Here is a 19,309-nt window from a genome sequence, read left to right as displayed (position 1 = left end):
TAACGTGCTGGTCTACAGCTCCCAGTGTGGCACCGCATCCTCCCATGGCCAGCAGCAAGCCAAGCCAATCAGTGCCCTGAGCCTGGGTGAAGGCCATGCAAGCCGCATTCATAATGAATCAGGGTGCCGATCCAGGTCCACACTGTCCCGTCATGTTGATCGTATCCATCACTTTTCAAGGATCATTAAAGCTTTATTCATAGAGCAACAGTTCCCTCTGCAACAACAGAGCACAGGTGAATGCTTAATTTGTTTCAAACCCACTGCAGTATGTCATGCATGGGAACATCAGAGCTGGTGTTTTGGTGGCTGATGAAATTCATATTGGTTTGGGTTTTGTGGAGTTGAATCTGTGAACCTGCCCGTTTGAGACTGTGGCGACAAAATTGACAACATCTGAAGTTCAATGCAAATTGTTTATTTTTTACCAAGTATTTAGATATCATTATCAGCACAGAGTGGAGATGTTTAACTTGATTTGCTGACTAAATGTCCTTGTTACAGAAATCTACAATTTTCACATTCTATATGAATATTCTATATAATTCTATGTCTTCAGAAAGCTGTTACCCGTGTGAGATTACATTTTCCCATCACCCTGCATTACTTTAGCGATTAGCCCACCTTTGTTTCTCATTTCTGAAACTATTACAGTTATAAACATGCTTCTGACTCCTCAGCCGGAAACTATGGTTAAATGTTGTTAAATGTCTAAATGCAAGGCCTCCCTCACTACTCTACTTTCCAGATGGCTATTTTGCCATCGCGCTTAGCAGAGCCGCTAAGTACGTAGCGGTCTTCGGCGGAGCAGAGAGCCCGGACGCTGTCCGCGTGAGCCTGCAGTTCCTTCTGCGAGCTCCGCCTCTCCGAGTCCAACACGAAGATCTTCCCGCCGTAGCCGCTTGGCCCGGGACCCCCGGCATGGCCGCCCACCCAGACCTACAGAGAGCCGGGGAGAGGGGGACAAGCCACCGTGATGGAGGCATTGTGGAGACATTGTGCTGCTGCGACAGCCGTGCCGGCCTCTTCGCGGACACGTACCTGGTTCTTGACCCTGATCATGCAGGTGACGCCTGAACATCCGGGGAGTGTGACCCTGTCACACGGCCCAGCCTCACCCGTTAAAGGCCGCACCCACAGCTCCCCTGAATCGGCCGAGCTGATCCAAAGCTCTCCTCTCTGCAAGGATGGGAGAGATCTGAAACAATCTGAACCATCGTAAACTTTGCTAAGGCTTTTTCTCTCCCCAGGCTTGTGTGTAAGGCCTGCACTGGTGGTTGATATACTGGGGTCTAGGTTCACTGCTGAAGGGCATACAGACAGAACTGTTAGAGTCCTCACCTGCTGGGATCATACCCATACCCATACCTGTGCCTGGGGCCACCAAACCAGTAACCTCGAGTCCTTTTATACGGGCCCTTAGCCACTGAAGCACGGAGTATTTGAGACTAAACCATGGCTGTGGAGTGCCTTATCAGAATGATGTGTTATTACAGTTACTAAAGTGTGTATTCTTTTTGTATCTGCTTCTTGCCGAGTCAATAAAACTGGTCAAATGGCAAGCCAGACAAATTTAGTTTTACCAAATTATACATTTTAATAACTGAATTATTAATGAAGTAATAACTGAATGAAGCCCTTTTTACACATAGCACATGGGCTCTCAAGGTCCCTGAAAAAAATCCAAAGACATTCTTTTTAAGAATTTCAGGGCACAAATTGGTTAAGCCAAAAACAGCAAAACTGCACAGGGTGGAAAGCACCATTTCAAAGTACCATTGCAAGTCGAATGATTCAGATGAGATGCAATAAAAATGTTCTGTCCTAAATTAACAAGGCTTTAGCTTGGATCATTGGACAACTGCTTAAAGCTCCATTTAACCAGTTTAGGAGCCATTTCCGCTCATTCCCATCGCTGGGTGCTCTGGTCATAAAACTTAGTCATGGTTTGGGGGGGGAAGCAGAGCAGCTGTTCTGTACAGATCCCACGAACCTCTGCTAAGAGCAAGAAGCTGCTGAATGTAGAGGCTGTGCTCACTGCAGCCCCAGGGAGGGAGATCTTACGCTGGATCACGCCGTGTTTCCTCAGCTCCACCATGCAGTCCTTACCACCTAACACACAGTACAGAAGCCTTATGTTTCCTATTGGATTTGGGAAAGCTGTGGAGAAATTATTTGTAGGTAAATTGTCATCAGAAAGGATGGTTTGTGTTATAATTGTTGGGTTTCTGGCTTAAAAAGAACTGTATACTGACTTGAAATAATGTTCTTTGTGATAACCACTTACTTAAACCACTGTTTGCATGTGTTGTCTTACCACACCATAATGTTCCATTGTAAAGCTCAATGAACTTCAGTCCTTCACAATCCAAATGAAACTGTTTCTTCACCTTCAGAGTGAGAACATCCCAAACAATGACAGATCCATCAGCACTACAGGAGTACAGCTGAGTGTGGCTAGGGACAAACAAACAAACAAACAAACAAACAGGGACACCAGTTTAAACATCAACATCAGCTCATACTTAAAGCTGAACTTCTGCTGTTACTATAAAAACTGTATCCGACACTGCCGCCTGCTGAAGGCAGACGAGGCTTGCAGCCTGTTTCTTCTGTACCATGTGACATGTCCAAGTGAATAAGGCCTACCAATGTGCTTGGGCAAAATATCTAACAGTGCATTTGAGTTCAGCATGATTTTGAATGTGAACGTTTGTCTAAGTGCAAGATGTATTTCCCTGCAAAGTGTTTTTTTTTTTTTTTTTTAATAGGTCCTCCTTTGTGTTGGTTAAGAATGAGCTGAGATCATAATGATAAAGAAGGAAATGAAATACAACCGCAGTCAAAAGTCAAAACTACCAACACTTAATCTCCATCTATCTATCTCTCTCTCTCTCTCTCTATCTATCTGTGTGTGTTTCCAATTAGACACTACAAAGAATACAATGGCCAAAATTTACTGTGAAGTAATTGATTGAAAGTATTGTGAAGACTGATGCCAAAAGAAAGTAAGTGAGATGTAATGAATATTGTAATTTCCAGCACGCATGCACTTTGAACTCCATCATAACCAAGCAGGACAAAAAGGTCTGTTTTTTGGTTTGGTTAATAATTGCTCTCTTGTACTGAACATGCACGCAAAGCTAATAAGCCCCATCTTTAAGTGCACTAAAGTTTAATTGAGCATTAGAAGTGACCCTGCAGAACCATGTTAGGACAGGCAGGGCCATGGAAACAAATGCAGCCAGTGTGTGGGCCACCTAGGTCTGAGGCTTCTCTCCTCCAGGGCAAAGGCCGTGACCTCAGCCCGGTGCTCGGTCAGCTGCTTGTGGCACGACATGCTGCGGGTGTTGATGATGTAAATCACAGAGTCCTGAGAGCCGATCCACACCTGCTCCTGGTCTAATCCCAGCATGCAATTCTGAGCACAAAGATTAAAAATGCAAAAACACGCATCCACGTGAAATCCTGTTCTGCTCAGTTTTATAACAGGACCTTCACTTTAAGGAACCCACAAAGACGTTCTGAAAAGATCACAGCAAGAAAGACTGCGGCCCTTTGACTCTCGGCCACTCGGTGGCACTGTAGAAGCTTTTTAAAGTAGTAGGGAAGGTGATCAAATTTCTGTTATTCATATAAATGTTTGATATATAAGGAAACATTACAACAAACTAGTCAGAACTTGTCACAGCAACAAAGCTAGCAGCTATAACAAAGATTTTAACACGCGTAGAAATATGTTGTACAGTTGTACAAATTGTTCAACAAAGTTCTGTTACATATATTCAGACAAAATATAATGATTTCTACTTTTCTGAGTGTTTTCAATCAATAAAATTTTTATTTGTACCTAAATCTTTCTGTGAAGAAAGAACAATTTGTTCCATTTTGTTCCTCAGCACATGTCTGAGTGCATTGTTAAGTGTATTTTTATTTGTGATGTACTCTGCCGTCTTTACCCATACTGCTTGCTGGCTGAGGCCATCTTTTAAAATTTGTCTACAGAATTACAGCGAAACTCTGCTAACCTTTGACCTGATATTTTTACACCTGATATAAGTCATCAAGTTGTCATGTTGCTGCAGTTCTGAGTTGTCTCACCAGTTGCTTAGTTCCCACTTGGATGCAGTTGTGTTGCATGGACCACGTAGCAGCGTCGAACACCACAACCGTACCGCTGCTAAGACCACACCAAAGCTTTGGAGTCTCGGCCTGGTCACCGTCGGAGAAGGTCAGCTGGCCTAGCAGTGGAGGCACACACACAACGGATGCATGTTCTGCTAAAATAAGGCTGGATTGCCTTCACTGTTTTCCTACAATCATGCTGCTTAGATTTCAGCATAAAGTGTAACAAGAGCTTTTGTGTAACAGCAAACTTAACCCAAGCAACCAGCTACAAGGCATAAATATTTTTAAGGCATTTAGCTGATGCTTTTAGCCAAAGAGACTTACAATTATGACTGAATACAACTTCAGGGTTAAGGGCCTTGCTCAGGGGCCCAACAGTGGCAACTTGCCAGTGGTGGGGCTTGAACTGGTAACCTTTCGATTACAAGTTAAGTACCTTAACCACCGAGTTACCACTGTAAGGGTTTCCAGGCGTGGTTTGGATTTAACAGGGATAACTGTAGGCTGTTGAAATGCTTCCCAGCGTGTTTAGCGCGAAGCGTTGAGGTCAGTCCTCTCCACTGGTCGTCTGGTTCCTGCTTAGCTGTCTAAGTAATGTTAACTGGCCCATTCAACATTATTGACTGTAATAAAATCATGTGATTCTAAGGAAATGCAAATGCATCCAAACCCTGCTAGAAGACACAGGAAAAGTGACTATACTGTCCTGGTGTGTGTGTCAAAGAACAAGCATGCCAATTATAATCTTTTAATAGTGCTAACATGGTCTTCTAGGGTGCTAATGCAGATTTAATTCTGCAAAGATCATTTTGTCTTTCCTATTATTTTCCATTTATGGAAAAAAAACACCAAGATCAACGGAAACACTACCCAGATCATAAAACAGATACATGAGAAAAGCTTGAAACCATTGTGAAAGAAGACAGTTAAGGTGCATTAATTAGCTCCTTTAGGATGAAACAAAGCAATCCAACCTGGGGTGTACAGCAGGACATCCACGGCCTGTGGAGTGACCATGCACAGAGACGGATTTATCCTGTGTTTCAGGGTCTCCACTGTAGATTTAGGCACGGTTACAGGCACTACAGAAAAAGCAGAGATTTATCAAAGGCCACATACAGTTTGCCACTACAGTGAAGAACAATAATTCCGCAAGTTTGAACAGCAGAAAACAAACGTGATATTTCTTTGACTATTTTATGCTGTGGGCCAGAAAAATGACAGACAAAAATAAAAGTAACACCAAACTGCAGAGACAAAAGGCTCTGAAGGCACCGCAGTGGCTCAAAGGAAGCTTCATTTGTTTTCTCCTGAAGCCATGAGCTCTTTCCAAGGTCACACAAAGTCAACCGTATTCTCACACAGCGATGGGACACTTAGATTTACACGTACCCTCCCTCTTCATCTTATCGTAGTAGGCCAGGGTGGAGGCGGCCAGCGCGGCCTTGGGCGACTGCAGACAGCCCACCACAGCGTCCATGAGCAGGACGTTAGTCAGGGCCTGGTGCACGTGCTGCGGATCCTGGAAGAAGCGCACTCTCAGCATTTCAAGACTTCAGGACAAAATCCTAGCAATAGGACCATGGGCATTTTACTACATATCATTTTTGTAGCAGTTTGTCCTGTTGTGTGTCACGGTGAGCCCCTCCTGGTGTCCCTGTCTCATCTCATTGGTTCATTTTCTACATTCTTGTTTCAAACATTATTTTGGTTTTCACCTCATTTGTATCACCTGTGCATTGTTAGTCCTCATTGCCCTGTGTATTTAAACCCACTGTTTTGCCCTGTTCGTTTGTTGGTCTTTGTGTTCCCTAGCATCTTTTTTTTTTCCATGCCTCTGTTCTCTGTATTTGGAGGTACTAAGCTCTGTCGTGTTTGCTATGCCTGTGTTTTTTAGCCTGTTTGTTTTGTTTGTGTTCCTTATTGTAGCCTGTTTCCCTATTCTGTTATCAAGTGTTTTGTCTCCTTTGTTTACTATGCACTCCCAGACACTCTGCGTTGGTTCATTGACCCTGGACCGTGACTATGACTCTGATTACGGATATGCCCTTCACGAACCGCAGGACACAGCGAGAGCGTGAGACTCTGGTACGACTCCGGGCGTCTTGTCGGATAATCCTTGGTATTGTGCTCGGTGTGCTCTCAAGTGCAACTGCGAGCTACCTATAGCTCGCGTGAGCCCTGGGAGCTGATGAGTGGGTCCTGTGTCTGTGTTCCTCCAGGGTCACCCCACCTGTACCGGTGGCTGTCCCGCAAACCACCCTGCCGGTTCCTGTTCCCAGCGAGAAGGACGCCTCCACCCCGTGGTTCCTTGTGTCTCCTTCCCTGCGGTCCTCCCATGTTTCCTCGGTTGTCCGCTCCTGCTGCCGCATTGTTTTTGCCTGTTGTGGTGTCTGTCCCTGTGCCTGTTCCTGTGTCTCCTGTTCCGGTTACCCTGTCCGTTTTTCTTCCTGTCCCTATCCTGGTCTGTATTGCATTTTTGTTTTCCTCATCCTTTCATCCGTAGTTGTTTGGTATCTTCTGTCTCCTTATCCGCCCTCCCGGCCCTATTGTCGTCCTCAGTCTTCTGTTCGGTGTTCTGTTCCTGGTTCTTGTGGTTCTGTCCGCTCCTGTTTCCCCTGGTGACTGTTCCCTTGTCTGAGTTCGGTGTCTCGTCTTAGTCCTGTTTTTGTTTCTGGCCGGCCACTCCCTAGCGTCTTCGTGGTCATTCATGGTTTCCCTGTCACGTGCGTTTGTTTTGCTGCTGCGTTTCGTTTTCTCTGCCCATCACCGGTGTCTTGGTCATTCTTATTAGAATACTTAGACCCTGCCTTGTTCCCCGGTGGCATTGCTGGTCATTGTGTTAATCGTAGCCACTGTGTGTTCTAGCCCTCGTGTTCTCTCTGCCTGTTAAGTGCTCTTATCGTGGCTTGTGTTTGTTATAGCCTGCTTCCCCTTCCCATTGTGTTCTTTCATTTAGTTTATGATGTATTCCCGTATGTTACGTATTGGTCCTATGACCCTGGACTGTTATTAGAACAGAAATAACTATTGTTTATTGAGAAACAACTGTAGTGCCTTGAAAGTCTGTAATTTGTGATTAGGAACAGTGTTTAAATTTACATAATAATGTTTAGATTACATTAAAAACAGTTGAAAAAGTTCAAATATAAACTGCTGGGTAATCCCATTGTGTTCTTTCATTTAGTTTATGATGTATTCCCGTATGTTACGTATTGGTCCTATGACCCTGGACTGTTATTAGAACAGAAATAACTATTGTTTATTGAGAAACAACTGTAGTGCCTTGAAAGTCTGTAATTTGTGATTAGGAACAGTGTTTAAATTTACATAATAATGTTTAGATTACATTAAAAACAGTTGAAAAAGTTCAAATATAAGATGCTGGGTAATCCCATTGTGTTCTTTCATTTAGTTTATGATGTATTCCCGTATGTTACGTATTGGTCCTATGACCCTGGACTGTTATTAGAACAGAAATAACTATTGTTTATTGAGAAACAACTGTAGTGCCTTGAAAGTCTGTAATTTGTGATTAGGAACAGTGTTTAAATTTACATAATAATGTTTAGATTACATTAAAAACAGTTGAAAAAGTTCAAATATAAGCTGCTGGGTAATTTTCAGATCATTTTGTGCAGATGAAGAAGCAGGGCTGAGTCATGTCATGCCTTTACAGTGGAAAATGACAAACGGGATACCGCCGCAAGCCCTGGATGTTGACGGACACGTCCTTTCTCTTTTTTAATGTTTGCACATCTCCACTGTGACAATGGAATGCGTCCACACATCTCCGGTATAAGACATGGAACTGGCTCATATGGTTAACGTTGCTGTGTAGGTTTGTGATGTTTTAATCAGTAGTGGTTTTGGTAACAATATGGGTTTAAAGCTCAACTTCTAGCATGAAAAAAAAATGTCCCAAAAAACCCAAAAACGGTGTTACACAATATTACACAACATGACAATCTTTAAGAAATATTTCAGCACTATTTAACCAAATCCATCACATCTGTATGTATGGGTTTCTGTATCATTAATAGTCATTTTTAAAGCATCTTGCTGTACTATATTATATATATATATATATATATATATATATAAATAAAATACATTTTCTGATTTAACATACATATGACATGTACAGATATTCTTAGTTTTTGTAACTCTGTTTTTATTTTTATGATTTACTTATTCCTTATTCTATATCCTGTTTATCTAAATGTTTCCTTTTTTCTGTTATAGTTAAATACTGTTGCAGTATATGTGCTGTCTAGTTGTTTTAGTGGGTTACACTCATACATGTGGGCACTCACCAAGACAAATTCCTTGTATGTGTATACACATACTTGGCGGAATAAAGTGATTCTGGTTCTGAAAAAGAAAACAGTTTACTCAAAGCACGCTTAAAATGGAAGCCTGGGGGGTTGTGGAGGAAGCCCAGAGTATCTTCCCCTAGGTTTCCAGTAGAAGCGTGTGCTGAGTCAACAGGTTTCCCCTGATTTTTTCCTAAAGGGAATTTTTTTCCTAAGTAAAGGGAACGTGACTGTTTCTAAACTACAGTATAGACAGAGATAATATTTAAAAACAATATTTCAACTAGTTTTCACATGGTTAAAATCATTGTAATAAGGATTTAGAAATGGTATTTTAAAGAAATACACAAATACAATTTAATAGTTAAATTCTCCCAAAAACACCAAGCTGCAGAACTGTAGGGTGTGTCAGGTTGCTTAAATGATTGACAGCGAGGTCTCACTGTAAACCAGTTAGTGTTGGTGACAGCAGGCGGGATTAGCAACACATTTGAGCCGTCTGACTCTGAACAAGACCCTCTCTCGCTGGAAAACAGACCACTGTAAAACTTTTGGACCATCGAGCACCGTTTCCTCAGGCGCCAAGAGGCTGAATTATACGCAGGAAAACCATTATATTTCTATGTGAGAGCCTGCTTTCATATGGGAGAGCGGTTTCAGTCTTTTAGCAAATTTCAATAAAGCAATGTAGAGGATGTGCATGATTTAATATTTAATATGTATCTCCAAGCCGAATATATTTAAATCACAAATGCGAGCAAAATGTTATATTGTACAGTGCTGTGTGTGCGATCGACCCCCGGGTTCATTTATCCACCTGGTTTTGGACTATTCTCTACTGAAAAGGAACACATGAGCAGCGGAACGAGCAGAGTGGAATATGCGCCCTGTCCGACACGCAACATTCCGCTAACTCTGAGTGGTACTTTGGCAGACCTGACGCCGCGCACGCCAACGTTAGTCCCACCCATCTCGAATGCTTTCAGAGGAAAACGCAGGGGGAAAAAAATCATTTAAAAATCTCTCGCCAGTTGATAGTAAATAACTCACCAAAGCTATGTATAAAACGATAGAAGACAGCCATCAAAATGAGGTTATAACTCCAATTAAAAGTATAAACAACTCAAAGAGACACATGGATGAGTCTACCTTATGGTCATCGGCCATTCTCCTGCCTGCCCACATCTCCTTGGCCATTAAACTCCAGAGGTCACACTCAGTCTTCAGATTAGCCTCAAAAACCTCCTTTCTCAGGGTGCTCTTGATCTTGAGGGAGGGAACCCGCAGCAAGAGGATGGGCGAGGCAGAGATCTTTATGTCCTTCAGGAAGACCAGCAACTATCAGACTCCACCATCAGACTCAAGAATCAGACTCCATGATCTCAGGAGCAGTCTGGCTTTTAACTGCAGATCCATCACTATCAAACATTCCTTCTTAATCTATTGTAGCAATATTAACATTTTTATAATCAAAATCCAAATTCTTAGCAACAGTTTAAAACTAGCAAGAATTCATAATCTTCGATAAGAAAATGATGAATAAAATATTAAATCTACTACCAAATGTCATGTTGAAATGATGCATCACCAGTATGAAAGCACAAACCTCGATGTCTCTGAATTTGGTGATTTCAACATATCCTGGCCTCCCGTCTGTCAGTAGGAAGAGCCTCTTCTGCGTCATTGCAATCTTTCCCACACCGTGATTTGTCCTGACAGAGCTGGAGAGCTTGTACACACACTCATCGTTATCCAGATGGTCGATGACTTCAGAAGGCAGGTGAACGTCTTGAGCCTCAGCCTCTGTCTCCTTCCAAAACGTATAAAACACTCGAAACAGCTCTGGATCTACCACCTTCTGTGGACCTGAAGAATGACAGCGAGGCTTTACATTATCCTTTTTTTCGCATTGTTGCTGCAAATCGACGTCATGTTCATTGGCACCTGGCAGCCTGTCTCGTCTAAGGTGGCTCACAGACATGCTTTGGGGCTTATGGAAGTGCTAAGATCAGGTTTAAGGGATACAGTAGACAGAAGCCAGTGAAGAGAGCAAAGAAATACTGAGAACGTAATAGCACTTTTTAAAAATGATCCAAGTGAGTTCATCAGTAAATAAGTAAACAAACAAGCCCAAAGTGTTGCTAACCACTGCGTTGCTATGAGAGACACATTAGCAAGGAATCAAGAGTTTCAACATCTTAAGGAACAAGTAGAAACATGTGGATGCATTCCATAACAGTCTTTCTCTCTCCTCTTTCCAACTCTGTCTTTTTCCTCCTCCTGTCTGTCTCTTTCTCTCTCTCTCTTTCCCACTCTAAGTCTCTCTGTTTCGCTCTCCACCTCAGTCTTTCTCTCTCTCCTCCTCTCCATCTGTCCCCCCGTCTCTTTCTCGCGGCATCCCTCTCTGCCATCATACCTGCACCACTCCTATGACCTCTGTGCAAAACTGAAGACATTTTTCTCATACAGCCTTGAACTGAAATCTACAACATGACCGCAGAAAATCTTACAAAATCATTTGAACGCAGTTGCAGCAGACATAAGTCGCATCCCCACTTTTCAAGCAAGCCTGACCAAACCCCAGGGAACACACTACAGCCTGGCCCAGTCAGGCCAGACTGAGGGCAAGTGCTTGCCTCTGCTGTGTAGTACAACACTGTGCTGCTTTCATCTCACTCACTGCAGACTCTAAAAAGTGTAATCAAATTCAAGAATTGTATGACACTAGACACTCGGTTGAAGTGAGGAGAAATCATCTGGATATTGTCTGCAAAGATGTTGTAGGTTCATAATGCAGGAAACAGCGAGGGCATATTATATGAGCATTTGTTTCGCATAAGAAGACAATGAATAAATCAGTGTTATCATAAACCATAAGCAATTATCAAGTTTACAGACTCAATCAAATGTGTTGCTTTACACGAGAGATCATCTACTAGGTCATAACGGTAAAACAGCAAAACAATGAGTGCCAGTTTGCCAATATAATCACATTTTGTTAAAATTTGATGTAATACAAAGTGCACATGAGAGGAACATGAAGGAATCATACCATCAGTGAGAGCTTCGAACAACCTGTGGATGGTTGCCACGTCTCTAACAATGCCGCACTCCTGAACGACCTTCACAAACTCATCTGAGCGCAAGGGGCCTTTGGGCATCGTGAACTTCCTCACGTGCTCCTCCGGCCCCGCCTCGGTCTTCTCATCGCTCTTCGGCCTGCACAGGAGGCGTCTGAGCTCTGGACGCCTCTCCGCCTCTGCCTTCTCCTCCTTCTGCAGAGAGTCCACCAGCGTTTGCACCAGCTCCCCGGGGAACAGCTCGATGTCTGTTTTGTAGAGGTTCTGGAAGTCGCTGAGGGCCTCCAAGTGCTTGGAGTTCAAGGTGTTGATGAGGCCACGGAGGTAGTAGTATCTGGCCAACAGACCAGAATCGCCACTAGGCAGGGAGGCCATAGCTTTTTTTAGCTGGTGGGTCACCTCAGTGTAGTAGTGGTGCACATAATGGTACACCAAAGGCGGAGGGAAGTCAGGCAACTTAAAAATCCTCACTGGCTTGGCTGGGATGTTTAGAGCTGATGATACAAGGAACAGCAGGCAGAAGTAATAGACTTTGGGTAGACAGAGATATATGGTCAAAGTAGATTATATGTATAACCTCTCAGATTGCCCTGTGAATATAGTGACTTTGAAATATTATAACATTACAAACTCAATAAATGACAATACAGCACTACAACAAATAAAAGGAATCTGAATTGCATTAATGTAATACAAATTCCTCCCACCTTTATTATTTATGTATCAGAACTAACCCTAACCCTTTGTTCTAAGAAATGGCGAATAGTAATTCATTTCTAAATACAGATAAATAAGGATCAAATCAGAATACTCAATAGATATATACATTATAATATAAAAGTTCATACAGAAGCAAGTACTTAGTTAAATCTTAAGGAAGCAATTGCTAATTAACATATGAATATTTATAACGTCGTTTATAGACGTTAACATATCCGTTTGGCCTGTGAAGGAGAGTAGCAGTTTCTTACAGCTGTCAGACGTGGTCCTGGTGAATGAGGCTTTTCTAGGGCTGCTCCCCTGGTTCTCCTCACCCAGGTTGGGTAAGCTCGCGCCCAGCCGCTTACTGAGGCGTGTTTCCGGGCAGCTGTGTTTCCACGCCAGCTCCTGCATGGTGGGCCTCCGAAGGATCTCAACCCCAGCTTTTATCCTGTAACACAAAACTTTATTACATATGGTTGGCATTTTAGTTTTTTTTGTTGTTATTGCTGCTGTTGTTATTGTGGTGGGGAATCTCCAGGGAGATAACTCGAGCTTTTCCACTTAAAAAGCAACTTAAATAGCACCACAAAAACAACTGTCAAACTCCACATCCCCAGGCACTTATGTTTGGACTTGTGAAGTGTTCTTTCGTAGCGTGCTTGGTAGGCAAGTATCCTGAGACAGGTCTGCTTACTTCTGGGCTTCTGTTCGAGTGTCTAGCTCCATTCGTGTGAATGCATCTGTCTTTCTGCACAGACGCTCTTTCAGGAAAGAGTGAAAAACGTAGGTCTCCAAAACCTGTCATGCAGAAATGGCCATTAGTCCGCCTGACTGTTACAGACCAGAGATTTCATTAAAAACCAGTGTTACCTTTTTGTAGAATGGTTGGTCCTGAGATTCTCTGGTCTTAAGAAACTCTTCGGTATTAAAAACCCTGTGCTCATAATTGAGGTGATCGCTGACATCCCTAAGAAAAGAAGCGTCCAATTAATAAACAGATTTAATCATAATTAAACTGCAGGATCTGTTGAAAACGAGCTCATTTCTTCTCAAGAAGTACTAACTCACCTAAAGACATTGACGAGGAACTCCAGGGTGACTTTCTGTATTTCCCAGTTGATGCTCTGCTGCCACTTTCTCCTTTTTACACGCAGGTCATTAATGTCCACGCATGTGCCCTGGTGCACCGTATGCACATCATAATGTAGCTGAAGGCTTCTGCTCCTGCTCACAACACACACACACATATATAGTAGTTGTGTTCTGCTGTCAGTATATGCTAGAGGTAGCACATTTCACTTTGGTGGTTTGATGCTCACTTGTTCTCACTGGGCCTGACAGTGACATCCGTACTCTGAGACGTTTGTTACCTACAGAGCCTACATGTGTTTTTTTACGGTGCAGTGCAGTAGGAGAATGTGAGGGTATTCTCCCCCTGAAATTATTTTTACCGTCTCTTAAAACATTGAGTAGCAGAACAGGGAGCTTCCGGTATGTTGGCAGAGTCTGAGGAGATTGTCCCTTCGTCAATATTGATCAAAATCAGGTCATCCGTCTCCTGATTCATAGAAAATAATTTATATTAACAGCAAGAGTAAAATGACCATTTATCCAGCATTAAGCCCAAAAAGAGAGAAATCTCTATGTACATATGCTGTCAGGGGACAGTCATTTGAAACTGAATGAGATTTGACTTGTTCCTCATTCTGTCAGTATGGCCGTCTGAAAAAAGTCGTCGTCCCCAGCTACCAGCAAGGCAACTGTCGAAGCACACTTTGCTAAGCATTTTCACTTACAGTGCTTGACTGACACTTTTATCGAGACAGACTTACAATTCTGACTGAACACAACTTGAGCATTTGAAGGCCAAGGGCCTTGCTCAGGGGCCCGACAGTGGCAACCTGGAAGTTGTGGGGTTTGAACTGGCAACCTTCCGATTACAAGCCCAGTACATTAACCACTCTAGATAAGTGCACTTATCTAATCTTATCTAATCTTCTGGTATAAACCCATCACATTCAGGAGATCTTACCTCTGCAACCTCTTTGTAGTGGCTAAGATGGCAGCCCATGAGGAACGCGGTGGGTGCCATGAGGAAGTCCAGCATCTGGCGGGACAGGACGGGGACCAGCGGGTGGTGCCAGCGCAGGGGTCGGATGTACAGCATGAAGCACTCGGCCACCAGGGTCAGCCGGGCCCAGTCTGACGAGAAGAACACCAGCCGCTGCTCAGTCAGGATGCTGGTCATTATCTGGGTACCAAGGGAAATGCATTAGCTCTTAAAATGGCACACCCAATGAGACAAATTTAAAGAGTTTTGTTTTTTTTGTTTTTTTGGGTAGAATCTTTTATATGTGTAGGCCAGGTAGGAACAAGTAGGCCTCTATAAACAGTTAAACCAGTTAAAACCAGGATACTGGATGCAGTGGTGCGTGTGTATATGGGGAACCTGCAGCAGTGTTCTGGGTCTGAAACACAGGAATGGGAGGTGCAGGTCCAGGTCTACAACAGGGTGATCTTTATCCTCTCTGGACGGAAGCACTATTGTCAGGGGTCGCAAGGTGAACATCTGCCAGGAAACCAAAAAAATCTCAGTCAAAACTCATGAATTTTAAGCAAAGGAAAAAAAAATTTAAACACTTAAGATTTTATGTTTTGAATGTCTTCCTAATTTACCTCAAATGATCTCATTAGCACAATTTAAATGCTAATAAAATTGTGTATCTATGTATAGCAGACATATAAATGCATGGAAATGTGGCCAGATTGCGTTGTGCTCCCTGAATATGATGTTTTATGTGGAATGAAATCTGGCAGGTATAAGAACTAAGCTGAACCCACCACGTGCAGCGGTCCGGGGGGCGGGACGGGCACCAGAGACAGCTTGGCTGCAAACTCCTTTACTCTCTCGTCAAAGTCTGCCATGCGGCAGGTTTTTAGCTGCCCCAGGAGGCTACAGAGGAAAAGAGAACAAGCAAAACAAGAATAGCACAGCCACGTATTAAAATCTAGGTTTGCGCCGTGGCTCTCTACTGTTGGAGATCTTTTCCCACTCCAAGGCGAATCACACCTTGCAAAGCTGCATACTGGAAGCCCATGGACAAAACAGTAATTAAATAACATAAATCTCTTTCCGTGACTCTGTCACTGGTTTATTCGGTTTTACATCTCCAGCAAAGCACCTCCTTCAGTCTGGACTTTGTTATTCTGCTATACCTGTGTTTAATAAGATGGCCAAAGAAAATCCCCAGTGGCCAACTCAAGATCCTGACCCTTACCATGACAGGCAATCCTTTAGGGCAGTGTAGTAGGGCTGTTTGGATATAACACACACACTGTAGGGTATGTGAAGTCGGGGAGCTTTGGACCCATGTCCATTCCGGCACTGCATCCCTTCCTGGAAAAGCTGATTTAAAAAATTATATATAAAAAAAAAATAAAATAATTAATTAAATGTGTGTCAATTCTGTCAAATCTTCAATATGCTCATATGTAAACCAATGCACAAAAAAATGACTGGTGTTTTCCACATCCAAGTGCCACCTGCATCCCTTGTTGCTGTTCCAAATGTCCCAATAAAATAAATTCAAATTTATGGCATTTAGCTGACACTTTTATCCAAAGCAACTTACAATTATGATTGAGTACAGCTTGAGCAATTGAGGGTTAAGGGCCTTGCTCAGGAACCCCACGGTGGCAACTTGGCAGTGGTGGGGCTTGAACCAGCAACCTTCCAATTATAAGTCAAGTACCTTGACCACTCAGCTATCACTGCCCCTTTTTTCTCACAACTCACAAAGAAATATTCTGTAGCTTAGAATGCTGAACCCTGTAGATGTAGCATTAGAGCTGCTAAAGTGTCGAACCTGTATGAGTCTGTAATACTGAACAACCACACCATGCGTCTGGTTCCCAAAGACATCAGTGAACACCAAAAAGTGGAAATGATCGTCTCTCTGCTCCTTGGATACCTGAAGGCCTCCTGGTATAAGAGAAAGTGCTAATTAAAATATCCACAGGAATCTGCTGTCATAATGCACCAATCAAAAAAAAAAAAAAACCGCTGCAAACTGCAGTCGCAATTGGTACTCCAAGCCTGTAATTGCTTTGGCACTAGTCTGGCCAGTTCCGATAGGGTTTTTTTGTTAAGTTCTAGGTTTCGTGTTAAGGCCTACAGTGCACGTTCACCAGTTGCTCTGGATTCGTTGTGTCTGGAAGGCTGCATAGTTTTTGAAGCTGTCTTAACTGGACGATCAAAGCCATGGAGACATCCGCTGTTTTGTGTGAATTAGGTGAGGGTCCGGCTTTACCAGGAAAGCAGAGCTGTGGCAGGGCCACAAGGTCCAGATGTTTGGGCACGGACACGTCCTCCTTGGGTTGCTCGCTGGCCGTCGTGCTCCCAGGAACCACCATGGATCTGTCGCTCGTCTTCTTGATGAAAGAGCGCCGGCACTGTCCCCGGCCGAAGCCTCCGAGGCCAGGCTCACGGAGGCTCTCCTTCGTCACAAACGGGGGTGAGTGGACCTGTAAGATCTCTGGGTCAAACTGAGGTGGAGGGATGCTGGTTTCCTGCTGCTGAGACTGAGCAAACTCAGTCGGGGGGCAAGAAAAGAAAAAAAAAAAAGAGTTGTACATCACTGTTAAATCACTGTGGGCTGACCTAGAGTCAGGTTTAACCCAGTTCTAATAAGATGATGTGGTATGATATGATCTTGCAGAGCTCGTTTAAGGTCAGCTGTCTATTGTAATCCAATGGAATGGTCTCTCAAACTCAATTTAATTTTAGAAAAAAACTGGGTCTTGGAAGCTATTGAAGCTATAGTAGAGATTGTATTTTGACTATTTGACTAGAAATAGATCATATATATAAAGCAGAATGTGCGCTACAGGGGTTAATTTTTTTTTCTACCAATAACAATGAAATAACATTAGTAATAAGCAAAACTCTCTCATACGTTTGGAAATTAAGACAATGCCACTGTCATGTCACTAAAAACAAATAATTTCTCGACATGTAACCCATTGCTTTAGCAACATGCTACTTGAAAGTATAAACACAAACTATTCTTGTCTTCTGCATGGTTAAGGCTTTTAAATACATTTAAGTGTTTACAAACCTTTCACAATTTGTTCAGCCTAAAACTGCATAGACACTCCCACAAGCACCTTTAAAATAACTTAAACTTGCCTACACAGAAGTCAGCAACAGTGATTCATATCAACATAAAACTTTAGACATTCTAGACATTACATTCTTGTGAAGCTTTTCACTTTTGACCCTGACTGACCTGCACAGGGCACTGCAATGCACCATCAGCTTTTAAACCTTTAGAAATCCAGCAGTTTTCGTGTTTGCAAGATGTACATAATGTACATAAAGCTAGATAAGCCAAACTATCTCATACAGTTGGGAATTAAAAGACTATGCTACTGTCATTTCAGCTCACCCCTAAATTCTCTTATATTCTTAAGCAGCTGTTACACATGAATGCTGTCAATTTAAATGAAGCTTTATAGCCTTGTGCAATTATGGGAAGCCAGCATTAAATCTATGCTTCAATAACATGCAAAATACTTCTCCGTGAACAGTTGCTTCAGATTTGACCAGTACTGGTAAAGACAGAACCAGTGAACTAGAATGTACAGTGATACTAGATCTAGTAGGTTCTGAACCGATTCTTAGGACTTATCAAGGACTTATACGTGCTTGAACCGTCAGTTGAATCCTGTGGCTATATTTTTCTTGGTTCATGGTTATTCTAAATGCAGCCTAAACTTCCGTCTTTACCGAAGGAAGAATGACAAGCAAGAGCAATTATATACATTGCAGTGCTTACCATGTGGCTGCTGAAAATATTAAATGAAGTTTTGGCTGATTGCCAAACTCGTCTTACCTCATATACCTCTTTTAGTTTGTCGTTTGAGATTCCAACAACGACGCATGCTTCCAGTAACCCAGAGGCTAAATGTTCTGCCATTGGCGCTCAGCGCAGAATCTCTTCTACGTAAGATCCCATAAACCTGTTGCTCACATGGGTGATTTCATAGGTTTTATTACTTCCACGTCGGTCATGTTGAGGCCGCAGATTCCTTCAAAACTACAAATACTCACAACAAATCGCCTAAAAGGTTATATAACAGGAGATGGTTTAATGAAAGCTTTCAAGCTGGCTTGCTCTAATGCAGTGAAATATACCACTACTGACCAAAGACGGGAGGCATAGAATTACTTTGTTATGGGGAGTTCCTAATCTAAACTCAACTCATGTGTTGTAAGAACATAAAATCGCTTCTCGGGACTTGAGGAAAACACGGGAGTATGTAAATCGCGGGGGGGTTAACCGACACACTCAAAAGTATAGGCTACCTATAATGGCACTATGATTAATCATCAACTAATATACTAATTAATATATATATATATATATATATATATATACACACTAATATATACACACACACAATCTCAATGTGTCCAGTAAACAATGTAAAAGAGCGTTCGTATTGCAAATGCTAGGCTGCTTTACACAATTAACCGTCACATTCAGATACAAATCAGACAGAGCACCTTAAAATACAAACTGAAACACCGCCGCACCGCAAAAATCGACAGAGCGGCAGTTCTCATTCCTCTTGGTTGACCAAAAAAAGCCTAACAAAAGAATAAATACAGATGAACATACCTTTGGGTGATTTATATTTTGACTCATGCGTTACGCTTTTCATACGGACATCGTTCTACACTCCCAGGGATTCGTCTATAGAAATAGCGGTATTCCTGAACTGCGGGAGTGCTCCGTCCACATTCCAGTTTCACACAGAGCGCACAGATCCCTGTTGCGCTTGAGCAGGTATGAAGGTAGAAGCATGTTTGCAGTCTTCAGGAAACACCCAAACTCCTGAGGTCTTGGCTGAAGAGGATAACGTTTTGTGTCTGATGGTGTATGGTGCTTTCGAGTTTTTGGGTACCGGATGGAAACACTTGAAACAGAGACGGCAGTTTAGGAGAGAAATAGCATCTCTATTACCTGGACGTCTACGTTATGAATATTAGAAAGAACTTCAACTTCTCTTTTTGAATAT

General features: G+C 42.7%; 1 protein-coding gene across 1 annotated transcript; it reads right to left on the bottom strand.

Annotated features, from left to right (window-relative positions):
- Window positions 1-397: 397 nt before the first annotated feature.
- dennd3b (DENN/MADD domain containing 3b) lies at window positions 398-19,299 on the bottom strand. Its single transcript, XM_035530664.1, has 24 exons — window positions 18,910-19,299; window positions 18,121-18,247; window positions 16,537-16,807; window positions 16,093-16,208; window positions 15,505-15,632; window positions 15,068-15,179; window positions 14,676-14,795; window positions 14,259-14,477; window positions 13,678-13,784; window positions 13,295-13,450; window positions 13,097-13,193; window positions 12,921-13,024; window positions 12,496-12,674; window positions 11,497-12,018; window positions 10,051-10,310; window positions 9,594-9,764; window positions 5,521-5,650; window positions 5,103-5,210; window positions 4,102-4,241; window positions 3,261-3,421; window positions 2,318-2,457; window positions 1,994-2,112; window positions 1,042-1,179; window positions 398-939 (listed from the first exon to the last, which is right to left on the bottom strand). The coding sequence occupies exons 2-24, from the start codon at window positions 18,202-18,204 to the stop codon at window positions 733-735; spliced, it is 3,789 nt and encodes a 1,262-aa protein (XP_035386557.1). The 5' UTR covers window positions 18,205-18,247; window positions 18,910-19,299; the 3' UTR covers window positions 398-732.
- Window positions 19,300-19,309: the final 10 nt, after the last annotated feature.

This window comes from Electrophorus electricus, chromosome 10, assembly GCF_013358815.1.
Source record: "Electrophorus electricus isolate fEleEle1 chromosome 10, fEleEle1.pri, whole genome shotgun sequence".
Taxonomy (NCBI): domain Eukaryota; kingdom Metazoa; phylum Chordata; class Actinopteri; order Gymnotiformes; family Gymnotidae; genus Electrophorus; species Electrophorus electricus.
The sequence above is the reverse complement of the archived record's forward strand: the minus strand, read 5'-3'. Positions and strand labels throughout refer to the sequence as shown.